The 21,344-nt window shown below is 38.6% G+C and overlaps 1 protein-coding gene across 6 annotated transcripts in view; it reads right to left on the bottom strand.

Annotated features, from left to right (window-relative positions):
- Window positions 1–21,344, bottom strand: part of IFT43 (intraflagellar transport 43) — a 123,577-nt gene that overhangs the window by 58,121 nt on the left and 44,112 nt on the right. For 4 of the 6 annotated variants that reach the window (XM_077123129.1, XM_077123131.1, XM_077123133.1 and 1 more), the window contains 2 exons: window positions 2,244–2,308; window positions 721–825 (listed from right to left, as the gene is read on the bottom strand). In XM_077123129.1, the coding sequence (XP_076979244.1) occupies window positions 721–825; window positions 2,244–2,308 (170 nt within the window). The remainder of the gene's footprint in view (window positions 1–720; window positions 826–2,243; window positions 2,309–21,344) is intronic. The other 2 variants (XM_077123130.1, XM_077123132.1) reach the window with 1 other exon arrangement.

Below are 21,344 nucleotides of genomic sequence, written 5' to 3'. Positions count from 1 at the left end.
TTTCAAAATCACACAGTCACACTGTAAAAACTGTATCATTACACAATCATCTTCAAGTAACATGACTACTGGAACACAGCCCTACAGTTTCAGGTACTTCCCTCTAGCTTCTCTAATACACCTTAAACTAAAAAGGGGATATCTATATAATGCAAAGGAATAACCTCCAGAATAACTTCTTGACTCTGAAATCTCTCAGCCACAGACACTTTATTTTGTCTCATTCTCTCTTCCCCCTTTTGGTCAAAAAGATTCTCTCAATTCCTTGATGCCGGCTTCCATATAAGCTTCTTTTATAAAGGATTTTAGTAAGGGGTTAAGACCCAACTTGAATGGGATGGATCAAATCTTAACTTAAGATCCTACTCACAAAAGATCTTACTTGCAATGAGTCCACATCCACAGGAATTGATTAAATTTAAGAACATGATCTTTTCTGGGGTACACACAACTTCAAACCATCACAGTGGGTCATTAGGTCTTTGTTGCAACTACTCTGCTGTTTTTGAACAAATGAAAGCAGCCACGGACAATGAGTAAATAAAGGATGTGGCTGTGTTCCAATAGAACTTTATTGACAGAAATAGGCATCAGGCCAGGTGATAGTTTGCTGATTAATAAGAAACAAAGGAAATCTGACATTCCTATGCTGAAGGCCTTAATATAACTTGTCATTAAGAAAGATTCCTGGTACTCAAAATAACCCTTGTTTTTCTTTACCTGGCATTATTTTTCTCAAACAGACCCTTCATATGGAAACACCCAGGCCACTGTAAATATCCCAGAGCTCCTGCAATCCAAGAACATCCCCAGCTGTGGGAAAGCCTGTAAGAGGGATATGAGTAAAACCATCTCTGAAGATGGAAGGGGGATGAGAAATAGAATCACCATCATTATAATAACAATGTATAGGATAGACTCAGATAGTGGTGTACAATAGCCAGAATCTACAGAGTGCTTCTAAATATCTGTCTCTCTTCTAAGCACTTTACATATATGAAAATTCCTCTATCCTCACAACAAACCTTTGACGTAGGTATGTTTTTAACCCTATTATGGATGTGAGAAAATTGAGAGATTAAATTACTTGCCCAAGGTTTTTGAGAGAAGAAATGGCATAGTCAGGACTCAAATCAGACAGCCTATCCAGCTCCACAGCCCTTGACCTTCAATCAGTGCATCCTGATAATTCTCAGCATGGAACTACAAGGCATCAGAATCCCGAATAAGCGGTGGAGATTCTGGAAGGACTAAAATCAACAGCAATGTTTCTGTTGCATAGGTTATTTTCTTCAGTCCTTACCCCCACCCTGGGGAGAGGAACAGCATGTCTCTCCAAGGGCTGAGCAGTGATGAACACCTTGCCCAACATTATCCAGCTCACTGAGAATGGAACCTACATCCATGGTCCTTTTCCACCACCCCACACTGCCTCCTTATGTACTTAACCAAGCTCTACGCAGTTCAGAAAATTTAACAGTTGAACTTCCTGGAGACTTTTTGAGGGAAGAGTACAGACTGATGAGATAATACTGAATAGTCAAGGCTATCAATATTCATGTGTTACAGAATGACTTATGGTAAACCTAAGATACCAACTAAATGGGATGATGGTACATCTGTACTGTTAATCATGAATGAATAATCTATGTCCAGAGGAGAACATACTGCAGATTTCATCAATCAACTTCATTCTCTTTAGAAAATTACTTTAAGAACACAGGCATGCCGCAACATGGATGAACCTTGAAAACATTACACCAAGTAAAAGAAGACAGTTACATATTGTAGGATTTCATTAATATGAAATGTCCAGAATAGGCAAATCCATCGAGACAGAAAGTAGACTGGTGGTTGCCTAGGCCTGGGAAGTTAGGGGGAAGGAGAGTGATGGCTAATGGGTACAGGGTTTCTTTTGGGGATGATAAAAATGTTCTAAAATTGATTGTGGTGATGGTCACATAACTCAGAGAATATACTAAAAACCATTTGTGTTGCACATTTTAAATGGGTGAATTGTATGTTATATGAATTATAGCTCAATGGAGCTGTTATTAAAAAAAAGAGGGGGGTGCGGGCCACGATGGCTCAGCAGGCAAGAATGCTTGCCTGCCATGCCAGAGGACCCAGGTTCGATTCCCGGTGCCTGCCCATGTTAAAAAAGAAAAAAAAAAAGAGGGGGACAGTAACACAAAAGAAAAGACCCCATCCACAAGCCTACTCTGTGAACTGCTGGTACTCACTTTGAAGACTTCATGGAATCATCTGCCCAGCCTCCTTGCCGACGGGGTGGTTTGGGAGGGGGAGCCTACAAGAAAAGAGAAGGCAAAATAAAATAACTCGCATGCTCAACACTTTAATGTTTGCTTAATGTTTGCATTCAACATCAGAGTGCTTGGGGATAAAGGTCATATAAACCAATTCCCAGCCTTTCAAAACCTTTCAAAAAATATATAATAACCTTGCTAATTTGCCATGAAAATCTGGATACCTTTCTGGTAGATGTAGAAATTGACCCAATGTTCCAAACGGGAAATATGACAGAGTGTATTAGAAGTCTTAAAAACCTTTAAACTTTTTGAGCCAGCAATTCCAGTCCCAGGAATTTATTCCAAGGAAATAATCAGAGAGGTTCATGATGTTACTTTTGAATAGTGAATAACTGGAAACAATCTAGATGGCCAGCAATAAGGAGTTGAGTAAAACATGGAACAAACATGTGAAAATATTTTGCTATAATGAAAAATCATGCTAAAAAAAAACTTTAATGATATGAGAAATCTCAATATATATATTAAAAAAACAGAAACATTTTGCAAAAAGTATATGCTTCTGAGTTTGTGAAAAGATTATTAATATAGAATATTTTATAATAATTTACTATATGTACATGAGGAAGAATAGATTCAGCTGGTGGGATTACAGGAAATTTTATTTCCCTTCTTTGTGCTGTTTCATATTTTCCAAATTATTTTTAAAATCAACTTATATTACTTTTATAAACAGAAAAACAACAAAATAAAGATATAAGACGGAGGCTCATATAGAAGACATAAACTAAAGTGGTGTGTTAAAAACCTACTCAAATTATTGGTAGGAAGCATCAGTGCAATGGATGCATTCAAAACTCAAGTGCAGAAATTCTTATCTAGCATATTTGCAATTAAAAATACCAAGGGAACATCAACCAATCCACCAAATCACTCTGGATGGATGGAAGAGCAAAGAATATTTCCTATTTTGAAATACCCAGCAGTCTCCTGTCTTTGAAGTATACATTTCTTATTCTAAAAATTTCATATAATTTAACTGCTGTTCTCTGACTAAAGAAGGTACTCTGATAAATGGACCAAAACAGGGATTAGCACACTTTTTCTGTAAAGAACTATGCAGTACATACTTTTATTTTTTTCAGACCATACAGTCTCTGTTGTGACTACTCAGTTCTGATTCTGTAGAGCAAAAAACAGCCACAGACACTAAGTAAACAAATGGATGTAGCTGCATTCCAACAAAACTTTACAAAAACCATAGTGGGCCCGATTTGGCCAGAGGGATATAGTTTGCTGACCCCTTCAAACTTCCTTTTACTTGACTGCTTAAAGCTTATTTTGAAACTTTTTAGAACACCCTCTTCAACATGCTAAAGTACTTACATACTTTTGATCTTTTTATTTTACACTGAGATACATTTTCTTCCCTACTTCTTTATTAGTACTCCAACTCACCAAGGATGTGTTCAATTTAGATACTGGGCCTTTCTTCAGGGTAAGTCAAAGCCCTGCTGGAAATAACTGCCTGAGAAGAACCTAAGGCCTGGGATACCTGTATCCAACGGTACAGGTTGCTCCTGGGCAATGTCAGTAACACCTTACAGAAAAAAACAAACCTAAGCTTTCTATGCTAGAAGTGGATAATGGAGCTATTTTGGAGTTCTGTATGACTCAGAAACAGTAAAAATATAGAAGTGGAAAACAAGCTATTGCTTGTCTCTGACTGCCAAGTGTGACAACTTGTGTCTCCTGATAACACCTGTTTTCTACTATGGGGTGTTGGTTGTTATGGTGATAAGAAGAACACAGAACCGGGAAAGGAATGTAAAAGATAGGCAGCATGAAAAAGGAGCATAAACTACATAAACTTTTATCAAAATATCAAACTCACAAGACTCCTGAGGGATTAAATTAGTGACTATATGTTAAATGCTTAGAATGGTACCAGACACATAATAAGAATTATATCTTTACTGTCATCGTCATCATTATTATGCATGTGGATATATGAAAGGCTAGACCACATATAATAAACCATACAGTAATTTAGGTAAAAAAAGAAACCTCTTTGAGCCCGGCCTGAGCTATCACTTTTACTAATGATGGATATCCTTGTAGGTAACAAAACTCCCTATGATTCTAATAAACAAAATGATCTGCTTTATCTTCTTTAACCACAACCCCCAGGAGGCCATGTTACTGGGGAGTGAGTGAAAATCCTTTCCGTTTAGGGGTAACACAAAGCCACATTTTCTACCATTACAGAATGGAATCCGCTACTAAATTAGGACAGTAGCTTCAAACAAAAAGTCAATACAGAAAAACTACTCCTCCAAATCTAATACAGTTAAACAACGTGCAAAATCAAAGGGTTTTTTGTGTTTTTTCATTACCACCTGAAGACTTGAGTTACATACTATTGTAAAAACTAACAATTCATTAAGTCAGGGTTCCCTGACCTGTGTAAGCTACTTCCCATTTCTCCCAGTCATTGAAATCATGGGGAGAGGAAGGGTAATAAAGAAATCCTCTGAGCTGAATAGGGCAGGGACTGTAGGAATCCTTTTTGTTTCCCACGATGGCCAGCCTCAGGAAAGAGTACTGAGGCTGATGGGAGATGGGGAGACGCAGGCATCTCCCAGATCTTTCGACGCAGCCCTGAAAGGTAGGGCTCGGACATTTAGCGGGAGATGTCTATCTATTTATTGGAAATCCTTATACTTGTTATTTAGTACTCTAAGTTCATGGGAAAGAAATTGCTTTTGTAAACATCGTCTACCACAAGTCTTGTTATGACAACACACAAATACCTTGTTTGAATGAGACAGATTTAATTAACCAGAATTACCAAATTATAAAGACTTGTACCCAAGACTTGACTTTATTCCCTATGTGAGGAGCTGGGGGGTGGGCACTGTCCTATGTACATTAGTGAGAGAGGAAAAGTAGACATCATCTGTGTTAGGTTTGCAAGCTGCCAGAATGTGATCTGCCAGAATTGGAACGGCTTTTAAAAAGGGAAATTTATTAAGTTGCAAATTTACAGTTCTAAGTCTATAAAAATGTCAAAACTAAGGCATCCAGGCAAAGACACCTTAATTCAAGGAAGGTTGATGGGTCAGGAACACTTCTGTCAGCTGGGAAGTCATGTGGCTGGCATCTGCTGGTCCCCTGCTCCTGGGCTCCGTTGCTTTCAGCCTCTGTTCCTGTGGGGGTTCCTTACTTTGCTTCTCTGGGGCTGGCTTTCATATCTTGGCTTCCCTCACAGCTCTCTCCAGGTTCTGGCTTGCTCAACATCTCATGGTAACGTTTACTGGGCTCCAAGCATTTCTAAACTTCCCCAAGGGTCAGCATGTGTCAGCTCTCTCTCTGTTGGCTCTGTCATTTATGAGGTTTCTCCAAAGTATTCCCCCTTTTAAAGACTGTAGTAAACTAATCAAAACCTGTCTGAAATGGGTGAAGTCACATTTCCATTGAATCAAAAGGTCAGACCCACAATTGGACGCGTCAGACTTCTATGTAGATAATCTAATCAAGTTTACAGCCTATGGTATTGAATCCGGATGAAAAGAAAAGGCTGTTCCAGAACCAAGGATAAAATATGGCTTTTCTGGGTTACATAATACTTTCAAGCTGGCACACCATCCCTGTCCTCAAACATTACTCCAGTTCAATGAGGTCAAGAAGAGGTAGAATTCAGGATGTATCAGGTCTGTATGAAATCTGTGTGACCGGATGTCAGGCTTAATCTGAAGTCCAAGAGGCCACACTGGAGGTGGGGAGGTACACTAGTGACTGTCACGAGGAGGTACAGAAGCATTCCAGGGAGAGCCTGTACCCAGAGTTCGGAGGTGAAGCTGAGGAGGAATCCTTCAAGCCACGGGGTTGTTCCACTGAATTCTGCAATTTTCTTGCTATCTTAGTGGTTTTGATGGGACCACTTTCTCCTGGGGCATCATTAAGACAGGGCATCATTAAGCATGCATAAAGTTTGCACTGTGACTAAAGGTTAAACAGAACTGTACTGCTCAGTAAATGGCAAGGAAAAGTAGAGACCAAAGAAGCTGTATTTAAAAAGTGAGGCTTGCCCTGGATTTACAAGATGAGCAGAGATGAAAAGGAAAAGCATTCCAGAAGTAACCAGATCCAAGAGTATAGTTGGAACATGGACACAACATACCACTTTGCCTGTAGCAACTGTTTTAAACTGACTACCCTATTGGCAGGGGTCTCTGGGAAAAATCTTTGAGGATCTGAGCCCTGCAGCATCTACTATTTTACAATGAAGGCCTTAAGTGAAAGGTAATGCAAGATGATAATGTAGCAATTTGAAATTAGGTGCAAATGATATATTTGAAATATAGGCGGGGTAACCGGGTTTTAGCAATACAATTTAAAGGGTCTGCTGGGTTCTATTTGCATGGACAGCTCAGGCCCTGAATGCCTGGCTGCCTTCCCTAAAAGCTATGACAACACCCAGATGCCTAGTTAGCCCCATGGCCCTCTCCCCGGGGCAATGTGAAACACAGACACATACCTAGGCTAAGCCACTGCTTTTGCTCTTTTTAGAACGAGCTGCCAAAACTGCTGCGCTTTCCCTTCCCCAAGGTGACAGACGAGAGGCTGGGGGACTTGCTGGGGCCTGAATGCCTTCCCTACTCAACTGTCAGTGCTCCAGTTCCTGTCTGGAGAGGTGAGAAATTGAAACCCGTTAGTCGGTGATCCTTTCATTTGGGTCAGGGGTCCTTCCCTTTCCTGCCCATCAGGTCTGGGCAGGACAAGAGGAGAACGCTAACTCTGGATTTATTTTTTTTTTATCAAATTTTGTTTGTGTAATGGCCCATTCATTTAAAGGAAAAATAATTTCTCTTGAAATTAGAAACATAATCATTAGAAAGGGCTAAGAAAGTGGTGGCAATCTTTTTCATGAATACCAGACCAATTCGAGAATCCATCTTGACATAGCATTTGGAAGACACTACTAATCTGTTTGAGTCAGTTCCTCTGAAGAAATCTGTTTGCTATCCCTATGTTAGAAAGGAGAAAAAACACAACAAAATGAAACAAAACTAGATGAGAGGAAGCGATTAGAGCCTAAATAACCTTAAATGCCAGAAAGATGAGAAGGCCTGATCCTAGAATTCAGAAGTCCTAGTTTATTCTTTAAATTACTCTGCTTCTGAAATTCAGCCCCAAGACATCGGATGGGAAGACAACTTCCGATTTTGGCAGACTTATTGCCAGGTAACATTACTCGAAGTTGTCTTAAAAAGAGAAAGAATCTTAAAAATGTGCAACACCAAGAGGGACAGAAATAGGAGTGGGTAGCGGTAGCACTTAGGCAGTGCACCCTTCGTATTTTCTCTTGAAAGCTGGAGTCACATCTCTGAGTGTGGGAAATGAGCTCAGCCTGCCAGGGACTGCCGCCTGATGGACGGAGGGGGCAGGACCCTGCATAGCATCTAAAGAGAAGCAAAAATGTGCTCTCTCCAAAAATAAACAGGGGGCAGGAATGACTGGGAGTAAAGAGTTGGAAGCACGTGACTGGTGGTTGCAATCCTGAAATACCAGCTCTCTACAATAAGGAGCCTGTAAGAGGCAGAAAGTGGGAATTTCAGGAAATGACCTCTTTATATGGTCTCATCCGAATGGGCCAGGATTCAACTAGCTAGAATTACCATGTCAGAGGGAGCCTTTAGGGCCAGACTTGTTTCTGATCTTTATATGGTTCCCCCAGATTCTTAAGATGCCAAAATAGAAAAGATGCTGCAGTGCCAAAAAAGGAGCCTTTTGAGTTGAGAAACTTCTCAAATACATTCAAACGACCTGGAGAAACCCCATGATATGAATCAGACCATGTGTTGATTCCTGCCTTCCCTTTGCTCAAGAGTTCTAAATCAAACTGCAACCTGTTTCAAATAAGCCAGTCCAAACAAATGCAAACACTCCCAACAGAGAAGACATTTTGTTAAGCAACATCCAGAACAAGCCTCACCTCTATCCATCTTCTAGTTTCCAGGGGCAATATGGCTCCCACTTTCAAAGTTGATTACTGGCTAAAAACAATTCTTCCCTTCCTTTGTCCAGCAGTCTGAAAGAAGGTCCATGAGAGAGAAGACCGACAATGATTAAAACATGCAAACACTGAAACGGCTGGCATCTGGTCCTCAGATCTGTCCTCCATGTGCAGTTCCATCTCTGCCAATTTCTTCCTCCAAGTTCTGCCTCAACCCTGACTCTGAAAACTAATTTGTTTTAGACCTGGGTTTTCTCCCCTATGGATTTAAGGTCAGAGGAAGGTAACAGACCAATCAAGCTTATAACCTGAGTAAACGTAGTTCTTTTAAGCAGAAATGGACATATCAAAAAGTACATTCTATTTTAAGTATAAGAAAGAAACCTGAATCTTCAAAGGATGCTGAAGTCACTGGTGAAAGATTGGTTGATGGAAAACTGGACATTCTCCTGGTGCCAAAGAATCACCTCGTGTATTACATTCTGCCTGGAAGGGGGGAAATGTCCCTTAACAATGGAGATATCTAACTCAATGATCAAACTTAGCAGAACTAACACTGGGATGCATGTGCTCCTGAAGTGATACCACCTGAATTGCATACCACCACCCACGAAGAACTTTTCACGAAATCATTCAGCCTCAATCTAATCAAACCTTCCAATCTGATTTCAGGAAATCAGGAGAGAGAGGAACAAGTTAAATGATACTAGGGAAAAAGAACTGGACAAATCCAGAATGTGGGATACTCTATAAAACTGGCCTGATAGCTTCAAAAAGTCAATGGCATTAAAAGGGGTGGGGGTGAAGGAGGGGAGCAGAGGATGGTTCTAAATTAGAAAAAGATTTAACAGGGATAGATAAGTATAATGGTGTGGTACTTGATTGGATCCTGCTTTGAAAAAAGAGTTATATCCTGAAGTATTTAAAAAGTGACATGTCATGGACTTCCAGGTCAAGATGGCGACTTAACAACGTGTGCATTTTAGTTCATCCTCCAGAACAACTACTAAATAACCAGAAACAGTACAGAACAGCTCCTGGAGCCACAATAGTGACTGGACACACAGTGTACCCCAGTCTGGACCAACTGGACCGGCTGCAAGCACCCCCCAGAACCGTGAGTTTCCAAAGCTGTGGCAGCCAGCGCCCCACCCCCACAGGCCACTTCCCAGAGGGGAAAGGAAAGGACTTTACCAGCAGTAGGGACTGGGCACAATCAAACGCCAATTGTGGAACTAATTAACAAATTCTGACTACTAAAAATAGGCCCCCAGCTTAGGTGAACCTGATCAAAGCAGAGGTTGCTCATTTTTGCCCCAGCGCCAAGGGGGCAGGACTGACAGAAAAAGGGGGGAAAAAAAAGAAGGAAATAGAGGTTTTGTGGCTGTGTATCTACAAAGGCTTGACTGCCTCTGGATACAGTGGCAGGGCTTTTCAGGCTGCAACTGCCCTAGGCATAGGCAGAAGTGAGCTCTTTTGCGGACTTATCTGGAGCTTGTGCCTTCCCCAGGGGAGGGGTGAAGCCCCACCCAGGTGGAATCCCTCCATCAAGGAATTCAGACACCAGGGCTTGGTAATTTGAAGCCATTAAAACCAGCCTACAACCTTTCCTCTGTCTCCACCATGCCCCCAGCAGGGAGAGTCTGCCAAAGTTAAAGGTACCGCATCATCTTATGCTGGTGGGACCTGCAGTCAGACAAGCGCCACATACTGGGTAGGATAAAAAAAACAGAGTCCAGAGACTTCACAGGAAAGTCTTTCAACCTGCTGGGTCTCACCCTCAGGGAAAACCGATGCAGGTGACTCTTTCCTCCTGATAGGAGGCCAGTTTGGTCTGGGAAAATCTGGCTGGGGTCTATAATATCTAAGTAGACCCTCCTAAGTGTGTATGTGGGGGAACGGCACCACACAAGCAGGGCAAGAAACAAGAACTGAAAAATTCTCCTCTGTTAAACAAAACTTAAGCTAAAGGTCCACATAAAGCTGAACGGAATGTCAAAGAACAGATAGACAACAAATTCATTCAGCAAGAAAACCCTAGATAAAAGAAGTGAAAGCAATCTCCAGAATAAACTAATTAAGGTAATTAAATGCCTAGATGTCAGCAAAAAATAACAAATCACACTAGGAAAATTGAAGATATGGCCCAGTCAAAGGAACAAACCAACAATTCAAATGACATACAGGAGCTGAAACGATTAATTCAGAATATACGACCAGACATGGAAAACCTCATCAAAAACCAAATCAATGAATTGAGGGAGGATATAAAGAAGGTAAAGAAAGAAAAAAAAGAAGAAACTGAAAGTCTGAAAAAACAAATCACAAAACTTATGGGAATGAAAGACACAGTAGAAGAGATGAAAAAAACAATGGAAACCTACAATGGTAGATTTCGAGAGACAGAACATAGGATTTCTGAACTGGAGGACGGAACATCTGAAATCCTACAAGAAACAGAAACTATAGGGAAAAAAATGAAAAAATATGAGCAGGGACTCAGGGAATTGAAAGACAATATGAAGCACAGGAATATACGTGTTGTGGGTGTTCCAGAAGGAGAAGAGAAGGGAAAAGGAGGAGAAAAACTAATGGAGGAAATTCTCACTGAAAATTTCCCAACTCTTATGAAAGATTTAAAACTACAGATCCAAGAAGTGCAGCGTACCCCAAAGAGAATAGATCCAAATAGACATACTCCAAGACATGTAATAATCAGAATGTCAGAGGTCAAAGAGAAAGAGAGGATCTTGAAAGCAGCAAGAGAAAAGCAATCCATCACATACAAGGGAAGCCCAATAAGACTATGCGCAGATCTCTCAGCAGAAACCATGGAGGCAAGAAGACAGTGGGACAATATATTTAAATTATTAAAAGAGAAAAACTGCCAACCAAGACTCCTATATCCAGCAAAATTGTCCTTCAAAAATGAGGGAGAATTAAAACATTTTCAGACAAAAAATCACTGAGAAAATTTGTGACCAAGAGACCAGCTCTGCAAGAAATACTAAAGGGAACACTAGAGACAGATACAAAAAGACAGAAGACAGAGGTGTGGAGAAGAGTGTAGAAAAGAAGACTATAAGTAAAGGTAAAAAGAAGGAAAATTAGATATGACATATAAAATCCAGAAGGCAAAATAGTAGAAGAAAGTACTACCCATGCAGTAATAACACTGAAGGTTAATGGATTAAACTCTCCAATCAAAAGACATCGTCTGGCAGAATCGATTAAAAAACAGGATCCATCTATATGCTGTCTCTACTCAAAGGACACGAGGCCAAGGACGCAAATGGACATTAACACACCAATGTTTATAGCAGCATTATTAACAATTACCAAGAGATGGAAACAGTCAGAATGTCCATCAACAGACAGTTGGCTAAACAAACTGTGACATTTACATAAGATGGAATATTATTATACAGATGTAAGACAGAATAAAGTTATGAAGTATATAACAACATGAATGGACCTTAAGGACATTATGCTGAGTGTGATTAGCCAGAAACAAAAGGACAACTACTGTATGGTCTCACTGATAGGAACTGACATTAGTGAATAAACTTGGAATATTTCGTGGGTAACAGAGACCATCAGGAGATAGAAATAGGGTAAGATATTGGCTAATTGGAGCTGAAGGGATACAGATTGTGCAACAGGACTGAATATAAAAACTCAGAAATGGACAGCACAATATTACCTAACTGTAATACAATTATGTTAAAACACTGAATGAAGCTGCATATGAGAATGATAGAGGGAGGAGGGCTGGGGCATAAATGAAATCACAAAGAAAGATAGATGATAAAGATTGAGATGGTGTAATCTAGGAATGCCTAGAGTGTATAATGATAGTGACTAAATGTACAAATTTAAAAAATGTTTTTGCATGAGGAAGAACAAAAGAATGTCATTACTGCAGTGTGCTGAAAATAGATGGTACTTCATATTTTAAAATTTTAACTAATGTGTGAGACTAAAGCAAAAAATGTTTATTTGTACAAATCTATACTTTGACTAGTGCATCTCCTAATATAACTTATGTAGATAGTTGATTGAACACCATAAGTACATGGAACTTTGTATAGGACATGAGATTTTGTTGGTTTGTCCAGGTGATGCCCTGATGAATCCCAGAGTGATTTGATCAGTGAATGGAAAAGTATTTGCAAAGTCCCCTTCGGGGAATGATGAGAATGGGGGAAAACTCAACTTCCCCAAGTTGAATTCTTGATATTCTCACAAGCAGTGTGGACAACCAAAGCTTTAGGCTGAGCCCCCAGTCTTGGGGTTCGTTCATATGAAACTTAACCCCACAGGGGATAGGTCAAGCCTACTTAAAATTAAGCCTAAGAGTCACCCCCGAGAGAACCTCTTTTGTTGCTCAGATGTGGCCTCTCTCTCCAGCCAACACAGCAAGCAGACTCACCACCCTCCCCCGTCTACGTGGGACATGACTACCAGGGGTGTGGATCTTCCTGGCAGTGTGGGACAGAAATCCCAGAATGAGCTGAGATTCAGCATCAAGGGATTGAGAAAATCTTCTTGACCAAAAGGGGGAAGAGTGAAATGAGACAAAGTGTCAATGGCTGAGAGATTCCAAACAGAGTCGAGAGGTTATCCTGGAGGTTATTCTTATGCATTAAGTAGATATCACCCTGTTATCCAAGATGTAATGGAGAGGCTGGAGGGAACTGCCTGAAAATGTAGAGCTGTGTTCCAGTAGCCATGTTTCTTGATGATGATTGTATAATGATATAGCTTTCACAATGCGACTGTGTGATTGTGAAAACCTTGTGTCTGATACTCCTTTTATCTACCTTGTCAACAGATGAGAGGAACATATGGAACAAAAATAAATAATAGGGGGAACAAATGTTAAAACAGATTTAGTTTGAAATGCTAGTGATCAATGAAAGGGATCAGTAAGGGGTATGGCCTGTAAAAATTTTTTTTTCTGTTTGTTGTATTTTTCTGTTGTCTTTTTATTTCTTTTTCTGAGTTGATGCTAATGTTCTGGGAAATGATCATGATGATGAATATGCAACTATGTGATGATATTGTGAATTGCTGAGTGTATGTGTTGGGAATGTTTGTTTCTTGTAATTTTTTTAATTAATAAAAAAAAAAAAAAAAAAGAGATGTTTGTTCCTAAAATATTCTTCTTAGGCAGGGGTTGTAAACTCAAGGGTCTTCAGTAGCCAGTCATATAATAATGATTAATAAAGGAAGGTGGTCATGACTATAAATGTGACGTTGCTTGTATCGTTCTCAAAATAAAATCTCTCTGGTGATAGCAGCTGTGTAATCATTATATGCCAAACAAAATGAGCAAGCAAATATTTCCATAGTCCATGAGCCATATCCAACTTTGTTACTTTTTTAAAGGCTAAAAAAACTTTAAGAGGTTTTGGTCAATAGTTTGTTTTTTTTTTTTTGCATGGGTAGACACCGGGAATTGAACCCGGGTCTCCTGCATGTGGTCAATTGTTTTTTAAGATAGTATTGATTGATTCCATGCCATGAAAGATTAAGAAATTAGCACTATTAAAACTATCAAATGACTGCAGAAAAAAAAAGTGACGTCATGATGTCCATAATTTGCTTTGAAATAGTTCAGCAAAAAATTATATATAAAGCAAATAAATTTTAAAAATATTTTATAAATTATCATTTAAGCAAATATGGCAAAATGTTAATACATTTGAATCTAGGTGATGGATGTATATGTTTCTTTGTACTATCCTTTCTACTTTTCTGGATGTTTTAAATTTTAATGAAAAGCAAAAACCAAAAAAGAAGTTTAGGTTTAAAGAGGGCAGGGCTGTGAGGAGGAGGGCAGCAGTCTGACCACTATTTATGGATATATTTGCTCAATGAAAATCTGTGTTGAATAGGAAAAAGAGATCTACAAAGTGTTTACAGTGGTAGGATTTCAATTTTTAAAAAATATGTAATACGGTTTAATATTGCTGTACAACAAAATTTTTAAAAGGCTTAGATTTATGACTAATTCTATAGTTGTTCCAATTTACATTTTTCATCTCAAAGAAGCAAATCTTTTTTTTGCAGAAAAAAAGAAGCAAATGTTTACAGATTATGGCATCGTTACAAAGAAACATTCTCCACTTAATGGTTGGGAACTCCTAACACCCTGAGGACCAGAAAACAACATTATACCACAAATTTCAGGTCTTGAGATCCCTGTCAGGAGTAGAGGTGATGGGAAAATGTGCTTCTAAACAAAAGCCCCTCTCCAATTCACTGTGGATTTTATTTTAATTGTGTGTATATGTAAATATGAAAATTCGTTGAGGAAAAAACACAGCGGAAAGAAAACAGGATAAGACACCAAGTAACCTAAGTTCATTCTGGTCCAGGGTCTACCACCAACTAGCTCCATGGTCCTGGGTTTTTCCTCATGGTAGAAGTGATTCCCCCCAGTTCTACAAGTTAGAGATTTCCTGGTTCTATGAATTACAGCACATAGAATGGTGGGGAGGGTGCCTAGGCAGCAAGTTGTAAATGATGATACTGAAATTTACTATCAATTTGAGCTGGTATGAAGGAGATAGGGACAAAAAAGAGAGAAAACAAGGTTACAAAGAGAAATCACAAAATGTATAAAGACCTGATCAAATGTGAATAAACTAATTCAGAGAATGAGGAAGAATATATCAGCTAATCTACTGCTAATAGTAACAGTAGTAGTAGTTGTAGTAATAACGGCCAACCTCTATTGAGGGTTTCTATGTGCCAAAGTTTATGAAATGGGGACTATTACATAGAAAACCTGCAGATGAGGAAGCAGAGATTTACAGAGATTTACTTGTTTAAAATCATCGTCTCTCTAAATAGTGGAGCAAGAATTCAAATCCAGGTCTGTCTGATACCAAAGCCTTATGCTGAACAAGATGACATATAATTTCCTAGATACTAGATGCATACCAGCTAGAAGAGGCTTGAAAGGACAGGGCAGCTATAGAAAAGAATTTGTCTGGATTGAAACAAAGTGCCCACAAACAAAAGAGACTGCACCAGTGACATTTAGCCCGATATTAACGTAACAGTTGGGAAAACCAAACTGAAATGACTCTGTCCTCTTCATTTATTTTTAAAATATACCTGTCAATAATAAATTTTTCCAATAACATAGGAGGACCACAGTTTTTTTGGTCTAACCATTTAGTAAGGCAAGCTATGGTTTCATACTGAGAAAGCTGGGAAGAGTTAAGGGCAAAGTCAGAATTTTAAAAAGTGAGGCCAAAAATAAACTGTAACAGCTTGAACACTGTGCCAAGTTGTATAGAGCTGAATTCAATATAAATCTTTGTACTTGGAAAGTAGCTGTGTCTTTACTGTATGCATACCACAGTAGGGTAGCTTTGAAGAGGGACTTAATGGAGGAGAGAAGTGAGTATGCCAGAAGGAAGTAAAGGGGAAAAGATTTATTCTCAAAAGGGAGTAACTGTCTGGGGTTCAAATCCTAGAACTGTCACTTTCTAGTTTGGGGCTAGTCACAACTTCACAAGCATCCTTTTCTTTCAATAAAATGAAAATAATCATGTGTTTGTAGAGCAATTGCAAACATTAAAGACCTTCTCTGGAACAGAGAAGACACTTAATAAATGGCAGTGATGGTGGCAAATACATTATTTATCAGAAATAATAGTGATAAAATGTAGACTTTGATGGAGAAATCCCTAATGCTTAGGTGTTGTACTTTGCAGGCTGCCAGAATGCAATATACCAGAATTGGAATGGCTTTTAAAAAGGGGAATTTAATAAGTTACAAGTTTACAATTCTAAGGCCATGAAAATGTCCAAATTAAGGCATGCAAGGAAAGACACCTTAATTCAAGAAAGTCTAATGGGTCTAGAACAGCTCTGTCAGCTACGAAGTCATGTGGCTGGCATCTGCTGGTCCCTTGCTCCCAGGCTCTACTGCTTTCTTCAGCCTCTGTTCCTGTGGGAAGCTCCTTACTTTGCTTCTCGAGGGCTGGCTTTCATCTCTTGGCTTCCCTTGGCTCTGTCCAGGTTCTGGCTTGCTTAACATTTCATGGGAAGGCACAGGGCAATGTCTGCTGGGCTCTAAGCATCTCCATGTGTCGGCATCTCTGTCAGCTCTGTTTTGTTGGCTCTGCTCTGTCAGCTCTGAGGCTTCTGACATTTCTGAGGTTTCTCCAAAATGTTTCCCCTTTTAAAGACTCTAGTAATTTAATCAAGACCCACCTGAAATGACTGGAGTCACATCTCCATCTAATCAAAAGATCACACTCAAAATTGAGTGTCACATCTCCATGGAGATAAACTAATGAAAAGTTTCCAACCTACAGTATTGACTCAGGATTAAAAGGTATGGCTGTTCCCACAAGACTGGATCAGGATTAAAACATGGCATTTCCGGGGTACATAATACTTTCAAACTGGCACACTAGGTTTGAGACGATGGGAAGTTTTTTGGTAATCAAACATTTCAGGGCCCTTTATTGGGGGCAGCCCTGCACAGGTTTCATTCCTCGGAACCTACCCTTACCTATTTCAGTTTTCTTGAAAAGAGACAAATCCTTGAAAAATTTTGTGACTCAAAAAAAAAGGAAGCCACAGCTCAGCTCCTCACTAAGAAATAAATGTGATGCTCAGGAACAATCACACTGTCTATTATCTCCATCAGTCACTCTGCTGACATCACACATCCCCGGATAGCCCCTATAGATAGAGTCATCAAATTGTCCACTTTAAATGACTCATGGGACTCATCTTAGACCCAAGGATGCAAATAGATTGAAAGTGAAAGGATGGAAAAAGATGTTCCATGCAAGCTGTAGCCAAAAGAAAGCAGGAGTAGCTATACTAATATCAGACAAAATAGCCTATAAATGTAAAGAAGTCATACAAGACAAAGGACATACATATTAATAAAAGGGTCAATTCTCAAGAAGAAAAAACAATCGTAAATGTTCATGTTCCCAATTAAGGAGCTACAAAGTATATGAGGCAAACACTGGCAAAACTGAAGGGAACAACAGGGGTTTGACCAATAATAGTGGGAGACTTTAATATACCCCTCTCCTTTGTAGACAGAACAACCAAATAGAGGATCAACAAGGAAATAGAGAACATAAACACTCTGATAAATGAATTAGACCTAACAGACATAAATAGATCGTTATACCCCAAAACACCAGGACATGCATTCTTCTTTAGTGCTCATGGAACATTCTCCAGGATAGAGCATATGCTAGGCATAAAACAGGTCTTTATAAATTTAAAAACATTGAAATTACTCAAAGTACTTTCTTTGACCACAATGGAATGAAACCGAAATCAATAATGACCAAAGAACCAGAGCTTTCATAAACGTATGGAGATTAAATAATGCACTCTTTTTTTTTTTTTATTAACGGAAAGAAAAAAAAAAGAAATTAACACAACATTTAGAAATCATACCATTCTACATATGCAATCAGTAATTCTTAACATCATCACATAGATGCATGATCATCGTTTCTTAGTACATTTGCATCGGTTTAGAGGAACTAGCAACACAACAGAAAAAGATATAAAATGTTAATATAGAGAAAAGAAATAAAAGTAGTAATAATAGTAAAAAACAAAAAAACCCTATAGCTCAGATGCAGCTTCATTCAGTGTTTTAACATGATTACTTTACAATTAGGCATTATTGTGCTGTCCATTTTGAGTTTTTGTATCTAGTCCTGTTGCACAGTCTGTATCCCTTCAGCTTCAATTACCCATTATCTTACCCTGTTTCTAACTCCTGCTGGACTCTGTTACCAATGACATATTTCAAGTTTATTCTCGAACGTCCGTTCACATCAGTGGGACCATACAGTATTTGTCCTTTAGTTTTTGGCTGGACTCACTCAGCATAATATTCTCTCGGTCCATCCATGTTATTACATGCTTCATAAGTTTATCTTGTCTTAAAGCTGCATAATATTCCATCGTATGTATATACCACAGTTTGTTTAGCCATTCTTCTGTTGATGGACATTTTGGCTGTTTCCATCTCTTTGCAATTGTAAATAACGCTGCTATAAACATTGGTGTGCAAATGTCCGTTTGTGTCTTTGCCCTTAAGTCCTTTGAGTAGATACCTAGCAATGGTATTGCTGGGTCGTATGGCAATTCTATATGCAGCTTTTTGAGGAACTGCCAAACTGCCTTCCACAGTGGTTGCACCATTTGACATTCCCACCAACAGTGGATAAGTGTGCCTCTTTCTCCGCATCCTCTCCAGCACTTGTCATTTTCTGTTTTGTTGATAATGGCCATTCTGGTGGGTGTGAGATGATATTTCATTGTGGTTTTGATTTGCATTTCTCTAATGGCCAGGGACATTGAGCATCTCTTCATGTGCCTCTTGGCCATCCGTATTTCCTCTTCTGGTAGGTGTCTGTTCAAGTCTTTTTCCCATTTTGTAATTGGGTTGGCTGTCTTTTTGTTGTTGAGATGAACAATCTCTTTATAAATTCTGGATACTAGACCTTTATCTGATATGTCATTTCCAAATATTATCTCCCATTGTGTAGGCTGTCTTTCTACTTTCTTGATGAAGTTCTTTGATGCACAAAAATGTTTAATTTTGAGGAGCTCCCATTTATTTATTTCTTTCTTCAGTGCTCTTGTTTTAGGTTTAAGGTCCATAAAACTGCCTCCAGTTGTAAGATTCATAAGATATCTCCCTACATTTTCCTCTAACTGTTTTATGGTCTTAGACCTAATGTTTAGATCTTTGATCCACTTTGAGTTAACTTTTGTATAAGGTGTGAGATACGGGTCTTCTTTCATTCTTTTACATATGGATATCCAGTTCTCTAGGCACCATTTATTGAAGAGACTGTTCTGTCCCAGGTGAGTTGGCTTGACTGCCTTATCAAAGATCAAATGTCCATAGATGAGAGGGTCTATATCTGAGCACTCTATTCGATTCCATTGGTCGATATATCTATCTTTATGCCAATACCATGCTGTTCTGACCACTGTGGCTTCATAATATGCCTTAAAGTCCGGCATCGCGAGACCTCCAGCTTCGTTTTTTTTCCTCAAGATGTTTTTAGCAATTCGGGGCAACCTGCCCTTCCAGATAAATTTGCTTATTGGTTTTTCTATTTCTGAAAAATAAGTTGTTGGGATTTTGATTGGTATTGCATTGAATCTATAGATCAGTTTAGGTAGGATTGACATCTTAATTATATTTAGTCTTCCAATCCATGAACACGGTATGCCCTTCCATCTATTTAGGTCTTCTGTGATTTCTTTTAGCAGTTTTTTGTAGTTTTCTTTATATAGGTTTTTTGTCTCTTTGGTTAAATTTATTCCTAGGTATTTTATTCTTTTAGTTGCGATTGTAAATGGGATTCGTTTCTTGATTTCCCCCTCAGCTTGTTCATTACTAGTGTATAGAAAAGCTACAGATTTTTGAATGTTGATCTTGTAGCCTGCTACTTTGCTGTACTCATTTATTAGCTCTAGTAATTTTGTTGTGGATTTTTCTGGGTTTTCTACGTATAGTATCATATCGTCTGCAAACAGTGATAGTTTTACTTCTTCCTTTCCAATTTTGATGCCTTGTATTTCTTTTTCTTGTCTAATAGGGGAAAGTTTTCAATTTTTCTTTTTCTTGTCTAATGGGGGAAAGTTTTCAATTTTTCCCCATTGAGGGTGATATTAGCTGTGGGTTTTTCAAATATTCCCTCTATCATTTTAAGGAAGTTCCCTTGTATTCCTATCTTTTGAAGTGTTTTCAACAGGAAAGGATGTTGAATCTTGTCAAATGCCTTCTCTGCATCAATTGAGATGATCATGTGATTTTTCTGCTTTGATTTGTTGATGTGGTGTATTACATTAATTGATTTTCTTATGTTGAACCATCCTTGCATACCTGGGATGAATCCTACTTGGTCATGATGTATAATTCTTTTAATGTGTTGTTGGATACGATTTGCTAGAATTTTACTGAGGATTTTTGCATCTATATTCATTAGAGAGATTGGTCTGTAGTTTTCTTTTTTTATAATATCTTTCCCTGGTTTTGGTATGAGGGTGATGTTGGCTTCATAGAATGAATTAGGTAGTTTTCCCTCCACTTCGATTTTTTTGAAGAGTTTGAGGAGAGTTGGTACTAATTCTTTCTGGAATGTTTGATAGAATTCACATGTGAAGCCGTCTGGTCCTGGACTTTTCTTTTTAGGGAGCTTTTGAATGACTAATTCAATCTCTTTACTTGTGATTGGTTTGTTGAGGTCATCTATTTCTTCTTGAGTCAAAGTTGGTTGTTCATGTCTTTCCAGGAACCCGTCCATTTCATCTAAATTGTTGTATTTATTAGCGTAAAGTTGTTCATGGTATCCTGTTATTACCTCCTTTATTTCTGTGAGGTCAGTAGTTATGTCTCCTCTTCCATTTCTGATCTTATTTATTTGCATCCTCTCTCTTCTTCTTTTTGTCAATCTTGCTAAGGGCCCATCAATCTTATTGATTTTCTCATAGAACCAACTTCTGGTCTTATTGATTTTCTCTATTGTTTTCATGTTTTCAATTTCATTTATTTCTGCTCTAATCTTTGTTATTTCTTTCCTTTTGCTTGCTTTGGGGTTAGTTTGCTGTTCTTTCTCCAGTTCTTCCAAGTGGACAGTTAATTTCTGCATTTTTGCCTTTTCTTCTTTTCTGATAAAGGCATTTAGGGCAATAAATTTCCCTCTTAGCACTGCCTTTGCTGCGTCCCATAAGTTTTGATATGTTGTGTTTTCATTTTCATTCGCCTCTAGGTATTTACTAATTTCTCTTGCAATTTCTTCTTTGACCCACTTGTTGTTTAAGAGTGTGTTGTTGAGCCTCCATGTATTTGTGAATTTTCTGGCACTCTGCCTATTATTGATTTCCAACTTCATTCCTTTATGATTCGAGAAAGTGTTGTGTATGATTTCAATCTTTTTAAATTTGTTAAGACTTGCTTTGTGACCCAGCATATGGTCTATCTTTGAGAATGATCCATGAGCACTTGAAAAAAAGGTGTATCCTGCTGT

The sequence above is a fragment of the Tamandua tetradactyla genome, chromosome 12 (assembly GCF_023851605.1).
Source record: "Tamandua tetradactyla isolate mTamTet1 chromosome 12, mTamTet1.pri, whole genome shotgun sequence".
Lineage (NCBI taxonomy): Eukaryota > Metazoa > Chordata > Mammalia > Pilosa > Myrmecophagidae > Tamandua > Tamandua tetradactyla.
The sequence above is the reverse complement of the archived record's forward strand: the minus strand, read 5'-3'. Positions and strand labels throughout refer to the sequence as shown.